At 41.2% G+C, this 13,998-nt stretch overlaps 1 protein-coding gene across 7 annotated transcripts in view; it reads right to left on the bottom strand.

Annotated features, from left to right (window-relative positions):
- Positions 1 to 13,998, bottom strand: part of Phtf1 (putative homeodomain transcription factor 1) — a 43,403-nt gene that overhangs the window by 15,480 nt on the left and 13,925 nt on the right. For 3 of the 7 annotated variants that reach the window (XM_015999226.3, XM_006980808.4, XM_015999227.3), the window contains 8 exons: positions 13,041 to 13,110; positions 11,811 to 11,969; positions 8,642 to 8,798; positions 6,384 to 6,518; positions 5,171 to 5,330; positions 2,777 to 2,950; positions 2,579 to 2,668; positions 102 to 323 (listed from right to left, as the gene is read on the bottom strand). In XM_015999226.3, the coding sequence (XP_015854712.2) occupies positions 102 to 323; positions 2,579 to 2,668; positions 2,777 to 2,950; positions 5,171 to 5,330; positions 6,384 to 6,518; positions 8,642 to 8,798; positions 11,811 to 11,969; positions 13,041 to 13,110 (1,167 nt within the window). Of the gene's footprint in view, positions 1 to 101; positions 324 to 2,578; positions 2,669 to 2,776; positions 2,951 to 5,170; positions 5,331 to 6,383; positions 6,519 to 8,641; positions 8,799 to 11,810; positions 11,970 to 13,040; positions 13,111 to 13,998 lie in introns of those variants that run through there. The other 4 variants (XM_042279638.2, XM_076573757.1, XM_076573758.1 and 1 more) reach the window with 3 other exon arrangements.

Below are 13,998 nucleotides of genomic sequence, written 5' to 3'. Positions count from 1 at the left end.
AATTCCACAACTGAGGTTCCCTCTTCATAGGTGACTGCAGTTTTTGTCAAGTTGGCAGACACATTAACTAGCACACTATTTTAATCACTGTCCTCATGTACCTGCTGAAAAACATCTTCTTTGGGGTCACGTTTGGTCCCTGAATGAAGGGTGTTTACATGAGTCCCCTCACTGTCACTGGTGACAGATGACCGGCACTCTGGGCCATGGAGAAGGTCATCCCATAACATATCCTCGGTCTCTGAGTCATGGCGGGTGCTTTCTGAGTCTCTTCTTGACAAGTTAAGGCTCCGAGAGCCAACACTCACACCGGACCTAGAACCCTTTAAAGGAAAACAAAAAAGGGAAAATACATATATTTAAAAGTTATATTAAAACAAGTCATTCTGCAAGGGCTGGCAGGCTTTTTTAAGTTGACCATCATGTATTTATTAATTTCCAAGGCTTTATATAATAAACATGATAATGCATCTTAATGCTTAAATGCCAAACGCCAATGACTGTGGATGATGACTGACTAAACTTAGTTGTCAGCTTGATCACATGTGGAATCAAGTAAAACCCAAGCTGCTGTGCCCTCCTGTGAGGGCTTTTCTTAGAGGATCTGAAGCAGGAGGACTCACCCTAAGTCTGGGCCACACCATCTGGTGGCAGCCTAAGTCAAAGGACGTGGAAGGGGAGCTTTACCTTTTGCCTACTCTTCACTCTCACGTCAAATCCATCCACCCTATTGCTGCACCTGCTCTTAAATCCAACTTCTTCAGGATTCCAACACAGATGGAAGACCAGAAAGCTCTCCAGTCTTCCTTAGATTCCAGCACCAATCAGGGACTGCTGAGACATCCAGCCATGTGGACCAAACAACCACTAGATTCTCAGTCTTTCTGTCATAAGACAAGTCACTGATGAACTCCTCAGACCACAGCCTGTAAGCCAGCCTAATAAATCCCCTATGTAACATATATGTGTGTATATATACATACATACATATACATGAATATACATATACATACATGTATACACACATATATCTACATGTACAAATATACATATATATGCATGTATTATGTATGCACACTATCAGTTCTGTTCCTTTAGAGACTCCTAATACACCTGGCAAAGCAGGACTTTAAATAAATTCTAAGTAGCTATTAGCAAAACACTTGACTATTCAACTTAGATATGCTATGTGGTGAGTGATTCCTGGACATACACCCTGAGGACCTGCCCAGCTGGCCTGGCTAAGCCTTTTGAGACACTGTGAGCTTGACAAAAGAGCTTGTTTTGTCCAGGGCTCAGCCAATATGTTCAAAAATAACCAGGAAGAGAAAAGCAGAGATACCCTAGCAGAACAAACAGAAATATGAAACTTTTTCCATGACCCCAATTGCCTGGTCAAACACAGCAAAACCACCACCATCTAACTATGCTCACCTATGAAGATGACATTCAAATATGCTCCTGCATTCTCAAAATCAGACTCTTCACTGCTCCTGCCTTTTAGAGGTCCCTCTGCTAAAATCTGTCTCCAGACATGTCAACCCCACTTAAGATAAAACTCCATATGCCAAATGAGGATTAAGTAACCATGGCACTTAAGAACCAGGCTGGAGAGATGGCACAATGGCTAAGAGTACTTGTTCTTGCAGAGGATGGAAGTTGGATTCCCAGCACCCACATGGCAGCTCCTAACTCTAGTTCCAAGGGACCTGATACTCTTTTATGACATCTGCAGGCACACACATGGTGCAAAGACACACATATGAACAAAACACTTATACACATAAATAAGTCTTTTTAAAAAATTTAAAAACTGAGTCTCTCTCTCCCTCCCTCCCTCCCTCCCTCCCTCTCTCTCTCCCTCTCTCTCTCTCTCTCTCTCTCCTCTCTTCCCCTTCCTCCTTCCCTCCCTCCATCCCTTTCCCTCTGTGTATGTATGCTTGCATGTGTGACCAGAGAGTCCCAGAAACCCACCTGTCTCTGCCTCCCTGTTGCTGGCATCGCAAAGATGTGCCACCATGCCTAGCTTTTTCTTTTTAACATGGATTCTGGGGATTAAATTCAGGCCCCATGCTTATGAGGCACGCATCTTACCAACAGAACCATCTCCATGCCCAAAATAACTGTCCTCCTGAGCATCAACTATGACACATCTAAAGATTTACTTATTTTATATGTATAAGTGTTCTGACTGTATGAATGTATGTGCCTCACATGCATGCCTGGTACCCTGATGCTGACAGAGGTCAGTGAGGGCAAGACAGCCCTAGAACTGGAGTTCTGGATGGTTGCAAGCCACTATGTGGGTGCTGGGAATTAAACGTAGGTCCTCTGAAAGATCAGGAAGTGCTCTCAGTCACTGAGCCATCTCTCCAGCCTATCTTTGATACTTTTAAGATTAGGAAAAAAAGAAAAACATTTCATTTCCTTTCTAGGGGTGAGCAGTTATCTCAAACTGAGCTGACAAAACTGAAATCAAACGACATACAAACTTCACAAAACCAAAAGAAAAGAACAGATAAAGTCATTGCACACAAGAAGACACCTCAAAGTCTGCTCTTACAAAAGGATGCTTTACCTGGCTGAAGGCTGCCGATTCAAATTCTGATTCAGCCAGACTATCTGAATCCCGTACTATATGACACCACCTTGTCGTGGTTTTCTTTACCTGCCAAAATCAAATCAACAAACAACAGGAAAGCATGTAAATGTCTTGCTACTATTCAATGTTTTTAGAGTTAACATCCATGCTTCTGTAGACAAAAGTGAAACTTACCTGAGAGTTTAGGTGCCTGGACAGTATGGATTTTCTAGTCTTTACTTCACAGCCATTGTCACTGGACGCCCCTTCCACACTCCTACGCAGTAATATCATCTGTGTTCGCGCCTCACCGTCCTCCTCGCTTGACAGATCATCTGAAATCCCATTACCCAAACGCCTGTAAGCCTCCTGCAAAGAGAAACAGTATCTCACAAAGAACAGCAAAAAAACACTCCAGGAAGCTGCCCATGTAAAAGTAAAATTCACAGAAAAATTCCCAAGAGATGAAAGGATGAAACCCAAACTAACAAGTCTACTTATTACTTGGTGTAAACATTTTTAACAATTTCAAAATTAAGAAAACTGTGTATTTGAAACTCAGCAGCCTAAATGAGGGCAGTGTGATGACACATCGCTGCACAGGCTCAGGTCAAACTCTCTGCCTGAACCACAGCTCTTCTGCTTACCAGCCATGCAGTTAAAACTGAGGTTCAGTTTCCTCCTCTGGAAGTCATGATGACAGACCTCATAGGGCTGTTGTAAACAAGGAAGTCAGTTTGTACTTGTCAGGCACTTAGAACAATGCCTGACTGCAATGATGGCTTAATAAATACAAGAATAACGAGAGGATGGGACAGAGGAGGAGTAGGATGAGGGATACGTATTTCCAAAGACATTTGGAAAAGCTATACAGAAACCTGTTATAAGCATCCTGAAATAATAACCAATTTTGTTGATATGAATGAGCTTAAATGGAGTCATCGTTCACGAGGAGGTTCATACACCTCCCAGAAGCCATAGGTTCTCATCAACAAAGAGCCCAGTGCCAGGTTGGACACACCTCCCTTCAAGTTGCTGTTGTGGGGGGAGCTTTCCCAGAGACCCCCAAAACAATACATGCTATTACCATTACTCTTGGTGGCACACCAGAACTTGATGGCTGGAATCTACTGCTAAAGAAACAACACACTTTGGTCAACTCCTGTTGACTAGCTCATAGTACCAGAAGGTGCTATGTAGGCTTCCAAGAGAGAAAAGTCATCAAGAGTCTTATCCAGCTGTGAGCCCTGTGAACTACAGTAACAACTGGTCTTGCAAGATTTGCCTATTGGTGCAATGCTGGCATGAATGTTATGGGAGCAACCTATTGCTTTCTGATTGAATTTAAAGGCCTCTCCACAGAAGAGAATTCTTGCCTAGTACTATAAACCTATGGCCAAAATTCCATAGTTGGGGAGCTCATAGGCCCTTAAATTTCCCTAAGTGGACACAGTATCAAATTGCCTTCTAAAATCTGTCTTTGTACCCTAGATTAGAAAAGCTGTCAGTCCTCATCAGAGAAGCTTCTTTTTCCAATGGACATGTGTTAATATAGACTCACACCTGGTCAAAGTACAGAGTGTCTATGAAATGTACAGCCAAAAATGAAACATCTGTATCACACCACCCTCCCCTCAAGGCTCAGGGAACATTAGTGAAGAGAAGGCAGAAAGTCTAAGAACCAGCCATCAGGGAGGACTGCTGCAAAACAGTGTCTTCTGGACAGGACAGGAACACTATCCTCATCAACTCACAGCAGCTGTGGTGCCTGCACAAGATCAAAACAGTCAACACTCCAGCACGATGTGGGAGGGACTCCCAAGACCTCCTCACTAGCGGAAGAGCTGCTGGCAGACAATGGCTGCTGGAAAGAAGAGTCTGTTTGCTTTAGGGCTGTGGTCTCTGGTATGTTACCCACAGGCCACAGGACGGCCTACACCCATGTTCATACTGGCAGCACTAACTGGACTCAGTGGGTTACAGAAGAAGAAGGGGTGGGATGATGAGGATGACATAAAGCTAGGAGGGAAATGGGGGGCAGGTCCAGCAGATAGGGAGGGGTTAGATATACTTGAAATACATCATGTACACACGTCAACTCCTCAAAGAATAAATTTAAGGATACTGTATTTTAAAAATAATAAAATGCTCAGGAATAAACCTTAATAAAGTATTAGATTAAATGCCTCAGCTCAAGGCTGAGAAAACATTTCAAAACTACAAAACAAAAATGTGTAGTTTTAGACACAGAACAATCCACCTGCACTAGACCGAGAAGTTTCCCAAGTGCTTTACTAAACTGACCACTGCCTCTAGAAAAGACAAGGTTCCTCTACACTGCTCTGGTTCTTTCGACCTGCCCACCCACCATGAAGGCTGCTGAGTAGCAGATTTAGTAAGGTCTCCTCCTGGAGCATAAGCTCCAGTCTGCTGATAGTACTTCCTTGTTCACAACCAGTGGCTTTACTTACGGTTTGTTGACAAACTTTTACACCTATGGGTATCTAGTTTGAGTTTCTAACACAGTCTCAGAACAGGAAAACTTTACACAGGACAAAAAAGATACTGTTACAGCCATCTAGATCTTACCCTACGGCACTTTTCTCCATCCGAAACCTTCGCTTTCTCTCTTGCTTGCCACATTCTGATCTCTGGTCGACCCTGTCTCTTCTTAATGATAGGATGGAGACAGCCTGAGTCTTTGTCAGTTTCAGTCCCTTTGTTAGATACTAATTTCACCCTTTTAATCCTATTTTTTTAAAAAGAAAAAAAAGTTACTAATTACTTTTCTGAGAGCAATATTTTTCATGAAATGAAACTTTCTTCTTTGGAGTACAATATATTACTCTGAAAGTCAAGAAAATTCAGAAATTGTATTGTTCAGACCTCTAGCTTGTGAAAGGTATTCAAAGGCAGATTATTCACTCACTCATAAAGATGAATCTCTCTCTGCTCACCTCTCCAGGGGAATGCCCACTTCTATCTCATACTGCCATCCATGCACCTCACAGTACCTGCCTCTCTTCTATTCATTGTCCTAAACACTAACCATGCTCAGAGCCCAGAATACCTTACCCCTTACTCCATCTGCTAAGCTACATACCAGAATACAATGACTCAGAATGAGTCTATTTTACTGTGACTTGACCTTCCTACTACTCCCTTCCTGACTATGACAATCACCTAGGACACAGACTGCACAATATCCAGCATAACTCAAACACTTCACCAAAGGGGAGTAAATACATCTTTAAAACAATGTGTAAACATACTTCACCTTCAAAAAAGAGCTTTATTTAATTCACCGTCCTTAATATAAGAAAAAACAAGTGCCTGAGTCATCAAACTGGTACTCTTATGACCTGCATAATTAAAAATGAGTTAGTGTGTCTTTAATCCATTTGTCTTTCTATCCTATAGCCCATCAACATCAGGTTTCTCACCACATCCCATTCCTCATGGGCATCAACTCTAAGAAGCTCCATCTTTTTCAAATTCTCCTTTCTGTCAAATGTTGGCTAAGGCCTTTTAGCCTTTCAGAGGGCTTTTTGCAATTGTGGTCTAAAAAGCCATTACAATCAAATGCAATGAAACGTTGAGAGTAGGTTACTAGTTTTATAGTAACATGAAAGATGGTGGAGATAACAGTCTGCGTAAGCAAGTCTCTCTAGAATGCTTAGAAGTCACAGAACAACCACACCAAGCTCACACTCTACAGTTATGGCCCAGTTATGATACAGACCCTGCAAACACTAAGGTGAACACAAAATCAAGTACAAATGCCAATAAAAGAGACTCCCACCTGTTGCCAAAGAGAGTCCCCCAAAACCCACCAACACTGGGTGCAGATTCCAGAGTTTCTACGGCTCTGACTTTATCAGGGGAGTTAGTTCCATTGTCTCGGCTCCCATCACCATTTACAGTTTTTCGTAATTTTCTACAAAAAATATTTCAATAATTTTAGATTATTCAAGAATTTTTCTATTTATGTCCATAATAAACCTTCAGAAAATTATGCTAACAGACTATTTCCTGAAATCAAACATATTTATCCTCCTATACCAAGGACAAACAACTACAGGACAATTCTGATTTAAGGACAAAGAAGATTCAAGATCAAAGTCCTATGCTATCACTTTGTTCAGCCACTGAAGAAATGGAACTACAGTCCAGAAGAGGAACAGAAAAGAGTATCAATGTGTGGCCATGAACCTCTTCAGGCACCCTCCACACTAGCCCAATGATAGCATTTCTCTCCATGTACATTAGCTGTCTACCCACCAGCACATTTAATCAGGAAACAACCAGTAATAGCACCTATCATTCCCATTAACATTCTACATTGTTAAATGATTCACAACTATGGCCCAATTCTGTTGTAGACCCCCCCCTATAAATCAATGAGACACAGCCCAGTGACTGATTACTTTAGAAAATACTAAATTTATAGGGAATCTCTTTAAAAGCAAATGTTCTAAAAATAACTTTGAAAAATAAACTTGTTGAAATTCACTGAACCCATGTCAATGTCTTATTTATTAGTTGCCTAAGTAAAGAAATCTAGAAATAGTCTGAGGAAAGAGAAAACAACCTGGAAGCTGACACTGACTCTACTAAGAGAACTTCACCACTCCAAACGCCATATACCACCACACAATCAACACAAGTCTAACAGAGTCCATAGCTCAACAATCAAAAAATTGGCTTGGGGTGTTGTCTTTTGTTTAAGACAGGTTCTTACTATAAGTCAGGCTGGCCGGGAACTCATTACACAGAGCAGACTGGCCTCAGACCTGAAGCAATCTTCCTGTGTCTGCTTTCCATGTGCTAAGATACAGCATGTACCATAAGGCCAGGTTTCAATTACACATTCTTTTTGAAAAACAGGTCAAATGTTGGCAGTGTTAACCCAATGTAATCCTTATCCATAGTAAATTTTCACCATTTTGTTGTTGTTGCTGTTTGTTTTTTGAGACAGAGTTTCTTTCTCTGTGTAGTCTTAGCTGTCCTGTAGAGCTCTCTCTGTAGCCCAGGCTGGCCTTAAACTCAGAGACCCACCTGCCTCTGCCTCCCCAGTGCTGGGATTAAAGGTGTGCACTACCACATACCACCACCAGTCGAATTATAAAGAGAATGTTCCTCAGCCGGGCAGTGGTGGCACACATCTTTGATCCCAGCACTTGGGAGGCAGACACAGGTGGATCTCTGAGTTTAAGGACAACCTGGTCTACAGATCAAGTCCTAGTACAGCTAGGACTACAACCTGCCTTGAAAAATCAAAAAAGGAAAGAGAGAGAGAGAGAGAGAGAGAGAGAGAGAGAGAGAGAGAGAGAGAGAGAGAGAGAGAGAAAGGAAGGAAGGAAGAAGGAAGAGAGGGAGGGAGGAAGGGAGGGAGGGGGAGAGAGAGAGAAAGAAAGAAAGAAAAAGAAAGAAAGAAAGAAAGAAAGAAAGAAAGAAAGAAAGAAAGAAAGAAAGAAAGAAAGAAAGAAAGAAAGAAAGAAAGAAAGAAAGAAAGAAAGAAAGAGGAAGGAAGGAAGAAGGAAGAGAGGGAGGGAGGGAGGGAGGGAGGGAGGGAGGGAGGGAGGGGGGAGAGAGAGAGAGAAAGAAAGAAAGAAAGAAAGAAAGAAAGAAAGAAAGAAAGAAAGAAAGAAAGAAAGAAAGAAAGAAAGAAGGAAGGAGAGAGAATGTTTCTCCCCCTTTCCTTTGCCTCTTCTCTCTCTTCTCATAGGAGGGTACAGACTGAACCCAGGGCCTCACACAGTTCCTATTAGGCAAGTGTCTTGCACTTATATATCTATACCTCAGCCAGAGAATGTGCTTTTCAAAACCATTACTGGTTTTGAAATACAACATTTCAAAGTAATGTTTGAATAAAACATTAAAATAAATGTCAACAAAAAGTAGTGATTTATCTTTTAAACATACTGTACTGAGTGCAAAAAAGGTCACATGAAACTAAAAAGTTAATCTGGCTTCTTAGCATGAGGGGAAAAGAGAACAGCATTCATTTGTAAGTCAAATACGCAACAAAAAGGAAGCTCCAGTCAACCTCTCCCTTACCTTCTTCTCCTACTGCCATTGTTTGCTGATGGCCTTGTTATCTGAGTCGACACGATCTGACAGTGGACAGTTCCCATGAGGAGCATAAGGCACAACGGTCCAAGCACTTCACTCACGTTCACAATAGGCATCATGAGATACAACACGATCGCTGTGACTGTAGAGGGTTGAAAATGCAAAGCCTTAAAAAGCATACTCTAGTAACTGTACATGCCACTTCCACAAGCTGTCATTTCTAAAAGAACTAAGAAAAGTAAATAATTTCCTAGAATATCATGCACTTGGACATTAACTGAGTAAAAATTAAAGTCACAGATTGCTGGGTAAGTGAAAAACAACCAACCTACTGGAAGTATTTTGCAAACTGGTAGCATCATAATCCAGACATCCCTAATGAGCTTCCACCACAGGATAACCAGATGCCACATGCTGAAGACAGTTTTAGGAGTTTTAAGATTTATTTTTAATTATTTGTAAGAGAGAGAGAAAGAGACTGTGTGTGTGTGTGTGTGTGTGTGTGTGTGTGTGTGTGTGTGTGTGTGTGTGTGTGTGTGTGTCAGATCTCCCGAAGGTGGAGTTACAGGTAGTTGTGAGCTGCCCAACATGAGTGCTGGAAACTGAACCTGGGTCCTCTGGAAGAGCAGCAAGTGCTCTTAACTGCTGAGTCATCTCTCCAGCTCCAAAGAAGACAGTTCTAAACAATATTCGATTCAAAGGAAACGTATTTCCCAAGGTCCAAGGATATCTGTAAAGCAACTACCAAAGCTGGGATTTGAACCCAGGAATTAATTACCATGCTATATTGTTTCTTTTTATTGTGTATATGAGGTTTTCAAATAAATAAAAATGAAAAATAGGGTAATTTCAAAATTATCTATAGAACTTCCCACTACAGACAATTTTATAATTCTAACCTTTAATGTATGGTAACTCTCATGTTACTGAGAGTTAGTTGCTGGTGGAAAAAAAGTTAGCACTAACTCAATGGACAAAGATCCTTGTTGGATGAATCTTCTACAAATTCTGACCAAGGCTGAATTTCAAAGAGAACCCTAACTCCAACATGCTAACAGCAGAGTATTCACTAACTACATCCCTGCTGATTTGTGAATACAGACAGATTCTCTATAAACTCTAGAAAGCAAGCACGATTCACATACAAAATGGAATTCATCCGGGCGTTCTTTAATCTCTGATTCTCTATTATTGAACATATACTCTTCAGATGTGTCTCATGCTGGCTGCATACTGCTCAATGAGGTTTCAGGCCTGCTATCTGTGTTTGTCCACTCAGTTTACCCTGAGGCATGTTTCCATATGCTCTTCAGCCACACCTCATACTTCCCCTCTTATTCCTGCATCTTTTCTTCTTTCTCTCATCCCTATTACCATCCTCTTTTACTTTTTCATTGTAACGTTCCAGAGATTTAACAATTCATCCCTGCATCGGAGGGAAGAGGAAAGAGGTCTTAACTGGAGGAGGTGATAGACCACAAGCAATATGAACAAGGGGAGGGGCTTAAAGGTTTGTGCAGTGGAAAGGTGAGAGGTGAGGGAGAGACAGGAGAGAGGTGACAGGAGAGAGGATGTGGTGAAGTGGTGGTTTAACCAAAACTAAGTTTGCTGTGTTCCAGTGCATGGCCCCAGACCCAGGCAATAAAGGCAGCAATGACTGGATTGGATTCAGTGGGTCTTAAGAATAAAAAAAGAAAGACATGAAGTTGAAAGAGGGGGTAATCATTGAAGGGGGTCCAGAGGGAGTTGAACAAAGGGAGGAATAAGATCAAACTACATATGTATATGAAACTCTCAAATAAATAAAAATATTTTCTAATATTTATATAATATATATTTATATTTGTATATTTATATTATATATATATATATATATATATGGGTAAGTCTTAATTATATAAAATTAAACATGCACAACTATTATATGTGTATATATACCCACCAAAGAATTGGTTGGTTTTGGGGTTTTTTGTTTTTTTGATTTTTCGAGACAGGGTTTCTTTGTGTATCAGTCCCAGCCATGCTGGAACTCGATTTGTAGCCCAGCCTGGTCTTGAACTCACTGAGATCCGCCTGCCTCTGCCTCCCAAGTGCTGGGATTAAAGGTGTGTGCCACCACCGCCTGGCAAGAATTGTTTTAAAATAAATTTCTTTCTGACTTTTTTTCTTTTCTTTTCCTTGGGTTTTTTAATTCTTTTTTTGGTTGTTTTGCAGAGGGTGTTTTCTTTTGAAGGTAGGGGTTATGATAGGGTCTCACCATGTAACTATAGTTGGCTGGCCATGAACTCATAGAGATCCACCTGCTCCTTCCTCCTGAATGCTGGGATTAAAAGTATAGGTCACCATGCCTGGCTAAAAGAATTTTTATATTTATTTATTTTGTTATATGTATGAATGTTTTATCTGCATGGTTTTGCCACAATTATGCCTGCTGCCCACAAAGATGTGAATAGTTGTAAGCTGCCAGGTGGGTGCTGGGAATTGAACTAGTAATCTTAACCACTGAGTCAACTTTCCATCCTTTCTTTCTGAATACCAGTAAATGTTTGGTTTATATACTTATTTTATATACCTGTATATCCAGTATGGTGATTAGTTTTATATCAACTTGACAAAAGCTAGGGTTATCTGAAAGGAAGGAACCTCAATTAAGAAAATGCCCCCATAAGATCCTGCTGTAGGACATTTTATTAGTGATTGATGGGGGAGAACCCAGCCCATTGTGAATGGTGACAACTCTGGGCCAGTGGTCCTGGGTTCTATAAGAAAGCAGGCTGAGAAAGCCATGGAGAGCAAGCCAATAAGCAGCACCCCTCCATGACCTATGCATCAGCTTCTGTCTCCAGGTTCCTGCTCTGAGTTCCTGTCTTGACTTCCTTCAGTGATGGACTACAATGTGGACATGTAAGCTGAAATAAACCCTCTCCTCCCCAACCTGCTTTGGGTCATGGTGCTTCAATGCAGCAATAGGAACCCTAACTAAGGTTATGCCACCTATCCAGGGTGGCATAAAAATTTCTGAAAGAAAAATAATTGCAAGTGGAAAAGGTTTAAAGGCCTGCTTTAAAGACTCAAATGAAAGGGTGAGAGTACAATAAGTCTCCTTTAAGTATAGAAAAAGTAATCATCATAGTTTATTCCATTCTTGAGTTACCTTGCATGAGGTAAAGCAGCAGCAACCAAACAAAGATTCTGAGAGAGGTAACCTGAATCCACCAACTGCTGAACAACGGAAAAAACACCACTCGAACGAGCCCCTTCCGAGTGAGAGATGTCCATGGAATCTCAGGCTTGGCTTTGGCAAATGTTGAGCCTTTAAATAGTCAATAAAAAAATAAACATTTATTAAAATGCATAAGAAACATGTATATGCACTGTACTGATGGCCATTTGTCACCTTACATTAGAATGGGGGGATGGGGTAAAAATCAGCACATGACCTGGTCAGCTAAGGTGCTGGCAAGACTTCTAAGATGCTCTCACCTCAGGCACAAGGACAGGTGCTCAAAACAAGTCAGGCTCACCTGAATGGCAAACAATACATTCTTCTTAATGATACAACAACAATCTCCAAAGCATCTCCCTTTCGCCTTTATTAAAACCATGCTATTTACATAACCCCAAAGCATTACAGCAAAGGAAGAAAGTGCAAAACCTTGAATGATAATGGAGAAAGGTTACTTTTAAAAGTAATTATGCCACAATATATGGGAGATACCTAAAACTATTCTATGGCACCAGGATGAAATAGCACAATAACAAACTAGGCGAGGTGAAATTTCTGCAATCCCAGTACTTGGGAAGTTGAGGTGGGAAGATTGAGCTTGAAGCTGTGGGTGGGGTGGGGTGGGGGGGACACAAAAAGGAGGGGAAGGGGAGAGCTGAGGGAGGAAGAAAGGGAAGGAGGAAGAGAGGAAAGGATGGGGTTGGGGAAGAGCACTAGTTTGGTTTCTATTGCTGTGAGAAGGCACTAACCAATAGCAACTTGGAGACCCGGAAGGGTTTCCTTCACCTTATCCCTTATAGTGCATCACTGAGGAAAGCTAACGCAGGAACTAAGGGCAGGAACCTGGAGGCAGGAACTGAAGCAGAGACCACAGAGGATGCTGCTTACTGGCTTGCTCCCTTGGCTGCTCAGCCTGCTTTCTGATACAGCCAGGACCACCTGCCCAGGGGTGGCATCTCTCAAGTGAGCTGGGCACTCCCACATCAATGACTAATCAAAAAATACCCCAAAGACATGCCCACAAGTCAATCTGATAGAGGGGTAACTCCTCAATTAAGGTTTCTCAGGTGACTCTAGTTTGTCAAGTTGTGAGAGGAAAGAAAAAGAATGAAAATATGTAGTATGTATATAAAAAAACAAATCAATTTTCCAACTCACCTCTGATTAAGTCAACATCAATCAAGTCTGGCTTTATGTGGCCCATTTTTTTTGGTTTGTTTTTGAAGCCCTATGATAAAACAAAACAAAAACAGAAATGAATCAGGAAAAACAGTTTTTTTAAGAGTAAAAGATAAACTGTCTTCTTCCTTTTGTATGGTGACTACCAACCTTGTGAGCATCTGAGATGCTGCCACTGTTATATCTCCTAATGGGGTGCTCTTCATAGAGTCCTATTCCTTGGAGAAACTCAAGCTGTGTGCTGTAATTATCTAAGTGTGCACACTGTCATCTGTTTTTAATTTGTCAAAGTACAGCTTATAGACTCAGGGCTTTGGCTTCATGGTTGAATATGAGTTAAGGCTGGACATCTCCTTTACAAAACTGCCAAGTGTCAATAATCAGGGGTGGTTTTCCTGGAGTCTCAAAGAATCCTCCAAAATTTTCCTTGCTTGGGAGCTACAGGCTGAAGGATTCTGGGTGGGAGTTTGCAGATTAAGCTAAAGGGTTTTATTATCTTGATTTATAGTTAACCCTTTATCTAACCTGAAGACTCTCCAATGCACTTTATCCAAGGTAACATCCCAAGCTTCCTACCTAAGGGCATTGTTATCTATTAAGGTGCTGGGTGATGGAAGTCTAACTTTTCTGCATGCAAACTCTACCCAATTCCTATTTTCTGAGGCCCAGAGTTCATCTCTGCCTCAAAAAATCAGGTGCATCCAAGGCACCAGACTCTCAGGAAACTGCTGGGCAAGCTTCCACTCATCATTCTTCTCTGAGATCCAGATACTCCTGGAATTTATCATCTGCTAAGAGGTTCCTCTTCACCTATTTCTTAATATTGTGATGTATCCATTTGAGAAAACCCCTGTATGTATCTACTTTATGTAATTTAGCCATGAACATTTTTTCAGAGAATTAAATAAAAAGCTTTCTTGGGCCTTGGTCTTCTATC

The sequence above is a fragment of the Peromyscus maniculatus genome, chromosome 6 (assembly GCF_049852395.1).
Source record: "Peromyscus maniculatus bairdii isolate BWxNUB_F1_BW_parent chromosome 6, HU_Pman_BW_mat_3.1, whole genome shotgun sequence".
NCBI classification, from domain to species: domain Eukaryota; kingdom Metazoa; phylum Chordata; class Mammalia; order Rodentia; family Cricetidae; genus Peromyscus; species Peromyscus maniculatus.
Note: the sequence above shows the minus strand (reverse complement) of the source record. Positions and strands in the feature narration are given on the sequence as shown.